The sequence below is a fragment of the Grus americana genome, unplaced genomic scaffold (assembly GCF_028858705.1).
Source record: "Grus americana isolate bGruAme1 unplaced genomic scaffold, bGruAme1.mat H_64, whole genome shotgun sequence".
Lineage (NCBI taxonomy): Eukaryota > Metazoa > Chordata > Aves > Gruiformes > Gruidae > Grus > Grus americana.
Genome location: NW_026561387.1, coordinates 49,705 through 63,551, shown reverse-complemented (window position 1 = coordinate 63,551; position 13,847 = coordinate 49,705). Strand labels below are relative to the sequence as shown.

Below are 13,847 nucleotides of genomic sequence, written 5' to 3'. Positions count from 1 at the left end.
ATTCTTCAGCTTACTTTTAAGAGTGACAAATTTTAATGCAATATAATCATTTGCATCGTGTGTTTTTTATGTTCCCAAGGAATTCTTGAACACATGTCATTTAGGCTGGGTGCCTTTCTACTTTAATACACTGTATATTTCAGTGCATTCTTGGTTCATGCTTTAGCTGTGGCATGGATTTACTGTGAATGAGGGAGGTTCTCAAGGCTGCACTTACCAAGTAGCATCACACAGAGTTACACATACCCCTGCTCAGGTACTCTTATGGTCACAGCTACACTATCGTGTGACACAGTTCAGCTATGCCCAAAATATTTTACCTGTAATAAGTCAACTTAATAGAAAAGAAGAGGCATTTCTCCAGCATCCTGCATTGTAATGAAACAGGTTTGCTTTTTAGAAAAGAACATCACTAGAAGAGAATTTTGATATTCTGAATGAAAGATCTTACTTGTTCGTGCCACTTTTGGCATCTCATCTTTTAGCCAGACCGACACACACCACTTCCTTGTTCTTTCCATTTGCAGTTATGTATACCTTCAGGCTTTGTCAGTATTTGTAGGCTGAGACTATTTTTATTTCTTTCCATTTTAATTTAGTATCCTTTCCTCATTACCTTCTTTGCTTTTAACAATTTTTACTTTCCAAATTTCAATGTTACTGAAGTGGTTTTTTTGTACCTGTTTGGCCTCAAAGATACTGAACTTAACAATGTTGCTGGTGAGCCTTAGGCAAAGGGTCAGTAAGTAATATTTTCAATAAGCTTCTGTGCTGGTTTTTTTCACTATGTCAAGAACAGTCAGTCTTTTGCTGTGCTTTGAACCAGCTATTGCTGGAAGCAAGCACTTTAAGAAACTGATTCTATTGAATCTATAGAATGCTTTTAGGTTATATGAAGATAATTATGATGTATTTTTAAAATATAAGATGAACAATGTTTTGTGGGCTGGTTGAGATGGGAAAGTTAGTGCTGGAAAACAGATATAAACTTTCGGCACATAGCACTTCTTTGTGGAAATGGGTAAGTGTGCACTAGGGGGGGATATTTACAAAGGCTAATTTTAAGGAGACTTGTCTCCCCAAGTTCCCTTGATAGTCAGTGCAGACGGAGGATCCTACTGAGGCAGACCATGCATGTAAGCTTGAGTCTGGTTCTGAACAGCCATCCGGAGAGGTCTCCTAGAGAGACCTAAGTAAGCAAGCTTTCTTAAATTAAAGTGGTCTTAATGAATATGCCTGCAATTCTATAGGATCAGGGACTAAAGATGTGTGTGAGGTGTGAAGCTAAAGTGTCTATGGGACAGTTTTCAAGGAAGGAAGATAATGTCACATACTTTAAGTATTGTAGGAACACATAAATGGGCAGGTACCACCGAGGTTAGGTCTTGCCTAACCTCCTTTATGGTACTTTTTAGGTAAGATGATATTGTGCTTGGTATGCCATTTCTTTGTCATAACTCTTGTCATGATTTGCATGCTTGTGGTAAATTACCAAATTCTTCCTGAGTTTGTATTCTACAAATCTGAGATTTGCGTCTTTGTATAGGACTGTGTTGGATTATTCTGATCAGCTTCAGATGCTTGCAGTGTGGGCATTTGTACTGAAACTAATTGTTTTGACTCCTTGTGCAGTTAGCGTAGAGAAAGGTATTTCTGGAGTTCAATGTCTCTCATCCAAGGAGAATGTCTAATTGCACTCCAGAAATGCCTGTTTCACTTCATTGTTGTAGAAGCAGTTTGACTGATAACCCAGGCACATATTTTAGCTATCTAATGTACTCTGCATACACAGTCCTACCTCGAGTCCTTTGCCCATGTGTGGATCTGTTATGCGGGGAACAGCAGTGCATCAGGGGAGCAGCCATCAGGACCTCTCCTCAGCCTAGAGGGGCCATGCCTCCTGCACTGGAGTCCAGAAATACTATCCTCAGAGCAGTCAGCTTTGCTTTTCTCAGGTCAGACTTTTTATCTCCTTGAAGTCTATGGAAATCTTTCTGGAAATTATTTTCTTTATAAGCAGCTGTATACAATATCTCCCTAGTTCTTCTCACACCATCATTTTTCAGTAATTCTGCCAAGTGGAGTGGAATGACTGTTTCCACTGATTAGGTCTTGAAGATTTCCTATGCTTTTTTGTTTGGAGCACGACTGAATTTCATAGTTTTGTTGGTGCAAAACTGTGACAGTTTTTTTAAAATCCTCTCTATTATGTTGTTTCCGGAAGAATCTGGAGAAATATGTATTTCCTGAAATTCTGAGATTAGTTTTTCAACATTTTATGGTGTACTTGTTTTAGGTTTCTTTCTCCTTGGATATTCCTCTTCATAAAAAGACAGCATCTTAAAGGATACTTAATGAAAGCTGGGAAGGAGACAAGCATGCGTATCAGTCATGATGATTGTGTAAAATATTCTTGCTAAAATCCTTTTTCATTTCCAAGTAAATTAACATATATGACTGTTAAATAGTTTCTTACTCTCCAGGACTAAAAACATTTAACCTTCTAGTTTCGTAAAATTACTCTCCACGTGGAGAAGGGAAGGAATTTATTGTGAGAATGGGAATGCACAGAAGAGGTAGGGCAAGAACCAGTAGGTTATTGCAGGTCAGCATATATAATTGCCAATAGAACTGAGGGAAAGCATTTGAAGCAAAATGTCTTCCTTTCTATAGCTATCCTGAATAATTCTACGTTTGTTCGTGCATGATACGGCTCCCATGATGGTAGATAATTTGTCATGACTTCACAAATACATTACTAAATTTCAAGCTTACATATGCTCATTTGGAGATGACCAGCTTTCTCAGTCACAGCCTACTAAGCCATTTTCTGTGGTACTTACTATACTGTAACCAGATTTGTTTTCTTTTCCTATTATTTCTGCCACCCTGTAGAAGCTCTTCTTCTTAAGTCTATACTCACTGTTATTTCTATGAGTACGTCTCCATTACCCTGCTAAACTGAACTCTATGAAATATCATAGTTAGCTCGTTCTCAAGGTTTTTTTATGTTGAGACTAGCAGATGTGCAAGAACTAGTGTAGGCTGGTAAAGTTACTATTTGCAGGCATTATTCCATTAAAAGGTTATAAAAATAGTTGTTTCAGTTTTATACCAACAGTTCAAAACCTGGGTGAAAAGAAATGTTAAAATGTGTATGCAGTAATTGACAGGATTCAATGAAATTTTCTAATGAGCTGGACATTTTTCAAAAGTGTATTATCACTATTGACACACCGCAATGTAGTGGAGCTGGTGGTAATTTCTATGTCACTTCATTACACTCAGAATTTGACTATGAAGTTTATCTGATAAATTAGCTTCAATAATCTATTACATGTTGTGGCCCACATTCAGCATAGTTATTGAAACAGATTTGGATACTACACAGAGAAACTATGTTGCTAAATCTTTTTGGTTTTACTAAAAAAAAAAAGTAAAATGATAAGTGAAATTACAGTTTGTCATTAATGCAAGTTTTAGATGGCATGAGCGAACTCTGCATTCAGCTCTGAGGCCACCAGCACAGAAAATACATGGACCTCGTAGAGTGGGTCCAGAAGAGAGTAATGAAAATTATCAGAGGGCTGGAACACCTCTCCTATAAAGACAGGCTGAGAGAGTTGGTGTTGTTCAGCCTGGAGGAGAGAAGGGAGACCTTATTGTGGCCTTTCAATATATAAAGAGGGCTTATAAGAAAATCAGCAAGAAACTTTTTCCAGGGTCTATAGCGATAGAACAAGGGGCAAAGGTTTTAAACTGAAAGAGAGTAGATTTAGGTGAGAAGTAAGAAATTTTTTATGATTAGTGTGGTGAGGTACTGGAACAGGTTGCCCAGAGAAGATGTGGATGCCCCATCCCTGGAAGTGTTCAAGGCCAGGTTGGATGAGGCTTTGGGCAACCTGGTTTAGTGGAGGGTGTCCCTGCCCATGGCAGGGGGGTTGGAACTAGATGGTCTTTAAGGTCCCTTCCAACCCAAACCATTCTATGATTCTATGATTTTCACAGATTTAGCTGTTAGAAGTTAGCCTAAGTAGGTTCACTTTTCATTGACACAGACAGAGGACCTTTCAAAGGGGATTCAAAGTAGAGTTCTAAGGAATGTTTTGCATGTGGGTCTAAAAGCATTTCTTCATCTTTTTCTGCACCTAGCTGCACCTTTTGTGAATACTGCTGCCATCTAAGAGACTTTCACTGGGTTGTACTTCCCGTGGAATGTTTTTGATTTTGCTTTTCTCTAACGTTCTTTGGTGCACAAAATGGAGTCATATAGATGAGGGGAAAAAATAGAAAGATCTTTTATGTTTTGCTTAATTTCATAAGGAAATTAAATACAGAAGGAAAGTGTAAACATCAAAAATGTAAACTGATGTCTTACAAAGGATCTCTCCCTCTCACCATGCACTGAACTTAAATTAATAACTTAATATGGTATTGCTTAGTTGCACTGTACAGCCTTCCAACTAACTCCATTCAATTCACTACCTTTTCTTCTATGACCCTGAAGGAGGGTCCTTCACCATTTCCTTAACAACAGAACACTGTGCTATGCCCTTCCAAAGGTGCTTGGAGCAGTAAGGCATTCACTATACCTCTGCATAAAGGAAGGAGTGGACTAGTAATGCCGGGAACAGGTATCAGTACCCAGATATCTTCTACCTGTCTGTGTTCAAATCTGTTGAAAGAGGGGGCTCAAAACTGGTGTCTGGCCCACAATTGTCAGGCTGAGCCACCTTGGTTAGTATATCATTAGTCCAGAGGATGAACATTAAAATTTGTGTTTATCACATATGTTGTGTGGGTGCAAGAGGGTGTAGGGAAATTTGCAGAACTGTGTGTCTGTGCATGTTGTACGTGCACATATATATGTATGGATGCATATATTTATACAGCATGATAGCCAAAATATAGGATTTTTTCCACTTCTGTTCCAATCTAATAGACAAATTTAATGAAATTGAATAGAAATGTCATTCCAGCTTTAAAGGCTGTAGTAGAAAATACTATTCTTTTTCCAAGTCTCTTTTATGTTTCCATACACATCTGTAATATAGATAAATTTATGTTAACTTCAGAGTGATTCAAAGCTTTCTAAGCCAATTTTCTATTGAGATTAATAACACCTCAGCATAAAGTGCTGTAAATGTTAAATATGATGCACATTCTAAATACATTGAAAATAAGCTGCAGTGGTAACAGTGGTGAATCCTATCTTGTCTTCTTTCAAGCCCTCTTTGGAAGCAGAATGAAGTTTTAGGTTTGTGAAGAGAGATAAATAGGGAATGCATTTTATTGCTATTTTGTCTTTGGGGAGTTTTAGAGGAGCTTTGCATTTTTTTCCCCCAATAGTCATGTTATACTGTAATAACCAAGAAAGGACTATAACTGTGATGTGGTTAGCCTGGATTGTTGAATTATGGCTTGAGTCCCCAAGGATTAGAGGGACAGCTGGTATAAATTAGTCTAGTTCCCCTGAAACCCATGATGCCATTCTGATTAATATGAACTGAAACTTTGATCGCCTTTGCCTACCTGATAGAAACAGTTCAGCTCTAGGCACAGAAGGCTTCTCCGAGGAAGCTGTTAAAATGGAGCTTTCCAAAAGGAAATGACTGATAAATCAAAAAGAAGGGAAAACAAGAGGAAAAATATGAAGGGGAATAAAACACAAAAGTACTTCTGTGATGTGTCCTTTCCTCAAGGTCACTGATCTTCCTTTTGGCTCATTGAACATCTGTAAGGGAGGGTGATCATGCCCCTTACATATCATGTAAGGGAGGATGACAGCAGTAGCAGGGCCAGGAGAATAGTGTGTATGCCTTCTTCAGTCCTTGTAGTTCACCACCATCTCCCCCAGAATTAATTCTACTCTCAGTGAAAACTGAGCCATCAGACATTGGCATTATGATGGTTTCCCTCTACCCAAGACTGCTCTTCAATATGTGAAGAAAACATTGAGCTAACAGTGTTTTTTTCAGGGAGTAGGGCAATGAGTACCCCCGTTCCCCCCCTTCAGATTCGAACAGTTTCAGGCAGTGAATGGATGGGGGAGGCACGAAGGGCTGTTTGAGCTCAAGAGCTGCTCCCTGTGCTGCCAGTGCCTCTCCTTCCACTCCTCTGCTGCATGCAGTGCTGCTCTTGTACTAATTTGCAGCCGTGCAGGGACAATACCCAGAGGTCTCACTAATGCTAAAGTCTGAGGTTTGTTGCCGTTGCCAAAGCCTTCCCCCGAGAGAGTAAAGCATTCAATATAAGTCCAGGCCTAATAGATCTCCTCCCTTTTACCCCAACGCTTAAATAGCTGAACCTGGACATGTCTTGCGTTTGGTTTTCTCTTTTTTTTTTTTTTTTAAGACACTAACTTTGCAACCATTAAGTGTCATAGGTAGTCACCAAACTCTGTTCACAATTTTCTAGCCTAAACAAACTAAATGTTGTTACTGCTCATGTCCAAGAACATTCTAGGACAGTGCAAGACTGGTAGGATCTGAGTTAGGGGAAATGGGGATCACTGCTTATGCATCTTTTTGTAGGCCTTATTAATCTTTTCTTTTACTCTGCCCAGCATAACTATATCCAAATTGGCTGAATATGGTAAAGAATCTTTTTATGTACCTTAGCTGATGCAGTTTTTATTAGTAGGAATAGAAAAAAGTGTCTTTCTAATTTATGGATAAATAAAAATGCTTTTTAAAATTATAGTCTATCTGACCTTCCTTTTTGGCTCACTTTGATAGGTGCTCACATACCATGATGACACATGAGTATGTAGAAATACATAGATTATTGCAGTGACAGAAGGCAGAACAAGGATTCTTTCTTGCATTAGCATCTGCCATTTCTAAAATAAATAAAAGCTTTAAAGAGGCTCTTCTACCAGACGGTGTTACAAGAAACAAAAATAACACAGCGAGCATCCCTGACTTTGGATCTATTCATGTTGTTTGGAACAGAAGCCCCCCATGCCCCCTACCCCCGCCCCAGACGACCCCCCCCCCCGAACCCCGTCGCGCTCTACCTAACAGGTAGAATGGACTGATTTATAAAGTGCTTGTCTGAAAGCGTAAAAAAAGCTTTTAGCGACTTTGAAGTATTCTCTGCTTTCCAAGCTAGGCTTCCACTTCACACTGACAAACACTGTGACTGACAGTTGTGCCAGAGGGAATTCTGCAGATCCGCTTGGAAACGTCTCCGTAAGGCACCGCAGGTGGACAAGCTGCCTGGCTAATGCAGTGCTAGCAATCTTTGGTGCTTTTTAGCATGTGCATAAAACCAAATTATCAGCTGTTTCTAAACAGGCATTGCTTGTATCAACTGTGACTAGAATTTGTAACTATCACACTTGAATTCATCACTGTCACAAATGTGAAAAATATTGCCGAGTCAAGGGCTTCTTTAGAAGTTGCTGAGGAAACAAAACAAAGAGAGGGAAAGGATTTGTTTTCTTAATTTGCATATCAATCCTTATAAAGCTTGCTCTTACAAAGCTGCGCTGTGTCTCCTTCCTGGAAGTCTGCCTCACATGTCAAGAAAGAGAAAAAAAGCAATTTTGCTAGAGATTACTGTACATTAATTGATTATTATAAATAAGGACAGTGAGGATCACATCTGATAAGGAATAGAGTGGTGGTTTCAAAAACAGCAGGTGATTTACCCATATGTCTTCCATCAAAATTAATATTTCTCCAGAAAATGCTGTATTCCTTATTTTCTTTTTCTTTTTCTCCTGCACAAGTAATAAACTGACTTGGAAAAGTGGTAATGGATCTAGCTATGTTCAGTTTTTTTCCTTTCTTAAACTATCTGCCAGGCTGCTAGACTGTGCTGTGCCAGTCTGACAGTAACTTTGTGTATCCTGTTTTAAAATGTGCAGTACTGCTCTATAGCACAGTAAGCTCTCTGAGAAAACCAAGTCATTAGAAATGAGCCATTTTGGAGGTGGACACTGAATAGGAGAGAACACTGATCGATTAACACATACGTATTGTCCACCCCAGATTACTGAAATGGCTTTTCTGAATAACTTTGGGCGGCGTCAAATAGTCATTGGCTGGCCACAAATCATGCATACCAAATTTGAAGATGAAAAGGGCTTTATAGAGGATTGGAAGGTGCGGACCAAAACTGGACTTATTTTGGAAAGTACTACTGAGTACTCTTTACTGCTTCAAGATTTGCCCACAATTTAAAAAAAAAATGCTTATTTTGGCAGTATAATTTAGTGGTTTCTACTAAAAAACTTAGTGGTTTCTATTAAAAGTCTTAGGAGTTTCTGTCCAAAAACCTCGAGTTGGAAGGCTTGTTTTGTGTCAGGATAGGTTTTGAGGTCTGCATATTACTTTGTGTGCATCAATAATTATTTTACTTATATAATACCATTTAGCCAAGGATCTCAAAATACTCAATTAAAACACTAAGTAAAATTGGTGAGGCATTTTGTGGCTATAGGCTGTTGGAATACTTCTTCGATTCAAGATCTGAATTTACTGCTTAATTTATAAAAAGAAGTAGACAAACCAATTTTCCCAAGCAGTGCCTTCTTCCATGCCTGAACAGAGGTAATTCTCATTTTATAATATTTATTCAGTACTTGGAAACATTTACAGACAAGACAGGTGTGGGAATGCCTGCAGCTGGAAAAGTGTGGAATGCTGGTGTATGATATGTCAGAAAGGCATCGCTGTAGGCCTAACCATTGCTTCTGAGCTGGAATATGGGTAATGATGTGGAGAGTGTAGTCAGCTCAGGGAGGCTTAGATTCTTGTAGGTGGGAGACTGAGTAAGAATGTGTGCCTGTATGAGAAGCTGAACCAGTATGATTAGGTCATTTTATATCAGAAATTTTCAGTTCCCCTACCCAACCCCCACCCTTTTTTTGTGCCACTGAAGTCAAGTGTACATAGCACACTGCTGGGGGAGGAATCAGATTTTTGTTTATCCTCTCTCATCATATTCACAACAGCTAATTTTGCATGGCACTTACTGGCATAGTCCCAGCTGTGTAAATTGGATTCATTTAATCAGGTTATTTACTTTTCTGTGCCATAATTTAAATGGGTAGAACTTGCCACAGACTAGCTGCAAGGGATACCATCATCTCTTCATGTCTCCTCATAGTTTATTAATTAAAGGCATTGCTTCATTAAAGGCGTTTTGTTATATGCTCTCTGTTTAAAAATAAACTTTCTGCTCAGACCGGTGTAGCAATCATCACATGCCATTATTGTGGGTTTTTTCAAAATGGGAGAGATTTAGCCAGATCTCTTTGGCTGTAGAAATTAAAATGTATGCAAACAGGAGATAAATTTGATGGCAATGCAAACTGACTGTATCTTCCGATCTGCAAGTGTGTCATATTTACACTGATCATGCTATATTGTAAATCGTGATTTATGAAGTGGTAATGCATAAATGTGTGTAACTTTACAGACAAATACATCATCTTTCCTGCTAAGCTGGAACTGGATTTGAAACAAAAGCTTCTTAGACTACAAACATTTCCTGATATTCAGTAGTTGTTTGGCTTCAGTCCTTTGGTTTGGATTTATACAGAAATGAAGTCTCATTTCAAATCTTGAATTCATACTGACCTAATGTGAGGGCAAGAGAATAAGGTTTGTTCAGAACTATAGTTTTAAGCAGTATTACCCCATGTGTGTTGAACAATGCAGGGCTGATCTCCAGTATATATGTGTGTATTTATAAATAAATGAATAAATTCGTGTATGTCAGCTGTTCTGTACAGAAAACCCAGATTTCATGAACTGTAGATTACTTCATTTGACCACAAAAGAATTCTCTGAATGATTGCATAGTAATGGAGAAGATTTTATCCTGTAAATATTGGAATATTTATAAGAATAGTAAAACTTTTCCCATTCTGTTTTTATTAAAGGAAAACCACTGCAGAAGAATAAAAATCCTAGGGGACTGTTACTACTGTGTATCAGGATTGACCCAGCCCAAAACAGATCATGCCCATTGCTGTGTTGAAATGGGACTGGATATGATTGACACCATCACGTAAGTACTGTGCACAGCGAACCCGGACAGGAGTGCTACAACAGCTTCTATGTGAATTCAGGAATTGTGTTCTCAGAAAAACAGCAGTGTCTGCTAGTGCTGCCCACCTAGCAATTCACACTGTTGCATTCAGGTCACAGGATACTGATTTTAGGAAGGGTCATTCTAGATATTGATTTTCCACTCCATTTAATTGCTGTGAGGAAAAAGTGAGGCACATAGACATATTGATTAGGGGACAGAAAGATACCAGGAAATAACAAAATATTCCTATTGCCATTTGCCACAGAGAAAGGAGTCTGATTTCTTGTTTTACAGGGATAAACACTGCTCATTTTGCACACCAGTACATAAACTGAAAGCCAGTCCTGATGGATGCATGTTGTATATGTGTTTGTATTCTCAAAATGACAGCTTTCTGATTTCTCCTTTCTGTATGTCATACTTAAACCTTTAATTTACTGTGATTTTCAGAAATATAATGTGAAATTCACTTTGCCGATCAGAAAAATTTTTTTATGCTTGAGAGTTCTGCATTCATCATTAGTTTACTAAGGTGAAAAATGTGAATGTGAGAGAAATGTGAATCAGCTTTTAGCAAGAGATGAAGATCTATTTTATTACATAGGAGGGAAGGGATAAAGATGGGAAATTTCTTCACTACTGTATTGCTCTCTGTGTGTGCGCGTGCACGTGTTTTATAGGGAGGCTATAGGAGGGAGTGCACACCTGTATTAATGCTGCATATAAATAAATATTTGTCAGCACAGTGCTATTACATTTGGAATGAGCTTGCACAAGTGTGTCACATCAGGGGCCTTAGCCTATTCTGTATTGGAAAGTGTTTGGCCACTGTTTCCAGTAGCCAGTTATTCTTTCTGTCTGTTGTCAGCTGGGCCATTGGGAATACGCAGTTGACTCAAGGTTCTGCTTCCCCTCACTTAATCCCCAAGTTTTTGCACTGTATGCAGGGAAGACTTGCCTTCTCAGTGAAGGTGAATAGACCACAGTATAATTTCAATTTAAAAGTGAATAGTAAACTATTAAATAAAGAAAAAAAATTACCAAACATAAGCCTTATGAATTCAAATTATGCATTTTTTATTTGGAACATTTCACCTTCTTTCTTGTTCCTAATAAAGCTTTTGCCATATCATATATTTCATGTCCATTTGTATGTGAGGATGTTGATGCACATATATGCACACAAAGAAGTTGTTTTTCCAAAACCAAATTGTGCTCATTTGTGGAGAGTCTTGGTGTTGTAGAAGAATGTATTATGATCCTCTCTCAGAGTTCACTGTAAGTTTTGTTGGCTCAAGAGAGATGGGTTTATCTCTGTGGAAGTAATGACTACTTGTTCAAACCCTGCTAATGCCTATGGGTAACTTGGACATTACCACACATTTTTGATGTTTGATATCAACCTTAAACTTTTCTGTGAACCTGGATTCATTGAGCTTTCTTTGCAGAGGACTTGAAAGCATAGGAAAAAGGAGAGAAGTACTTGAAGCAATTAAAGGGTGATTTTCAATTCTAGCTCAATCCATGTATTTTTATTATAATGTTCATTTATAAAATCTCTCAGAATGTGAAGAGTTGGGTAAATTAATCTGTAGTCTCCCTCTCATTCAAAGCAAGATCTTCACCTTTGTAAAAACTGTAAAAATAATAAAAGACTTTGTAAACTATGATAATATATGATAGTCTATAATACTATAAAATCCTAAAAGAATATCCTAAGTCTGCAAATTATGTATATGTGCATTCTTCCAGCTATATACGGATGCTCCATTTATAAGGACACCTTGATGTTTAGAAGCATAGTTAGATATACAGGCCTTGTACACATTTTCCAAAGTCTTTTTTTTTTTTTAACCCCTGGAAAGCAGTAGCTGATGCTCTCATCCTCTTTTAAACCTAGCATTAATCTTTAATTCATTAGTTGTGCTCTGTTTCATGTATACAAATAAGGTAGTGATATAATTGTCTGAAGTTTCCTTTTTGGAATTTTTCAGTTTTACTAATATTAGAAATGAAACATGTTCACTTTTTATACTGTCATTTATTGGCTGCTGTCATGATAATGTAAACTTGAAAAAGGAGTTGAATTAAAAAGGAAGGAATGAACTGGGACTGTTCAGCGTGGAGAAGGCAAGGGGGGAAACTTATCAATGCATACAAATACTTGATGGGAGGGTCTAAAGAGGACAAAGCCAAACTTTTCTCAGTGGAATCCAGTGTCAGGGCAAGAGGAAGTGGGCACAAACTGAAATACAAGAATTTCCATTTAAATATAAGAAGAAACTTTTTTGCTGTGGCAGTGGTCGGATACTGGAGAAGTTGCACTGCAAGGATGTGGAGTTTGCATCCTTGGAGAGATTTAAAACCCAGCTGGACACAGTCCTGGGCAACCTTCTGTAGCTGACCCTGGTCTGAGCAGAGGGGTTGGCCTCGATGATTTCCAGAGGCCCCTTCCAGCATCAGCAATTCTGTGATTCTAAGTGGATGGGTTGTAGTGTGTTATCGAGACATGTTTAGTCATAGGCTGTGGTAGAAGATAACTAACTGACAATTTCAGCATTTTATTTTTTAAATAATTCATAGCTTGTAAGTTTTTAGAGTGTGTAGTCAGTGGTCAGAGCATGGTGAGAGGGCAAAATGGAGAAGAGGCAAGGTTATAAGGGAATGCCAGATTTATTTAAGGTTGTTGAATGGCTAGAGACCTATTCTGTATCCTTTGTACCTGAGCACAATTAATTAATCCTTTTTTTTTTTTCAGTGAGGAATTAGTAGTGTGAATAAGTACTGTAAGATCAAGGTTCAATGCATAGTTAAATGAATGTCCTTGTTCTGCTTATGTTAGGAAACAAGAAGATGGTGTATTCCAAGTACCATTGCCCTCAATGGCAGTACTATTTTTTTCTTTTATTGCAAGTAGAGCATCATCTGTTCAGACACTGATGGAATCTGGGTGAGGTTCTTTTGGTGACAGAAGCACATGGATAAGCCAACTGCACAAAGAGCTCTAAACCAGGAAAATAGGTTCTGCTGAAAATTAGGAAAAACTCTTCGCTCCTTCACAGAGACCAAAGTTAGAAGATGAATTCCCCCACATTAATTTGTTTGAAAATATGATGAGCAAATGAAAAGAAGTGAAGGGCTTATGATGGTAAAGTAGGAATGCAACTTTTTATTTTCTATTGGTGTGATTATAAGGTGTTGTTGCTTATCAGTCCCATGAGATACAGAGTCACTTTTGTTTTTAAACTTCCCCCTTTCATCCAGAGTTGGATACCAGCTAGTAGTCTTCTAAAGGTCTATACACTTTACTGCAGAAGTCAGGTCTTGGCATTGTAAATTTATGCTTGGAAGTTGTCATCACTAGTGACAGATTTGTCATATTACCTGGGATAAATAAGTAAATAAAAATCACTTGAATTGTGACTCAGCTGATGAATCTGTGAAAAGTGCCTGTCCCAGAGATATGTACCACTGTCCTGGTTATAGCTGGAATAGAGTTAATTTTCTTCCTAGTAGCTGTCATAGTGCTGTGGTTTGGATTTAGTATGAGAATAACATTGATAACACACTAATGTTTTAGTTGTTGCTAGGCAGTGTTTACATTTAAGTCAAGGACTTTTCAGCTTCCCAGGCCCTGCCAGTGAGGAGGCATGAGCCTTTCCGCAGGAGGTGCACAAGAAGCTTGAAGGGGGCACAGCCAGGACAGCTGACCCAAACTGGCCGAAGGGATATTCCATACCATATGATGTCATGCTCAGTATACAAGCTGGGAGGAAGTGCCTGGCGGGGGGAGGAGGTGG

The 13,847-nt window shown here is 38.3% G+C and overlaps 1 protein-coding gene across 1 annotated transcript in view; it reads left to right on the top strand.

Annotated features, from left to right (window-relative positions):
• Window positions 1–8,006: 8,006 nt before the first annotated feature.
• Window positions 8,007–13,847, top strand: part of LOC129200353 (adenylate cyclase type 1-like) — a gene marked incomplete at its 3' end in the record, with an annotated part of 48,410 nt that continues 42,569 nt past the window's right edge. The window contains exons 1-2 of the mRNA XM_054811684.1: window positions 8,007–8,111; window positions 9,896–10,023. Of these exons, the coding sequence (XP_054667659.1) occupies window positions 8,007–8,111; window positions 9,896–10,023 (233 nt within the window). The remainder of the gene's footprint in view (window positions 8,112–9,895; window positions 10,024–13,847) is intronic.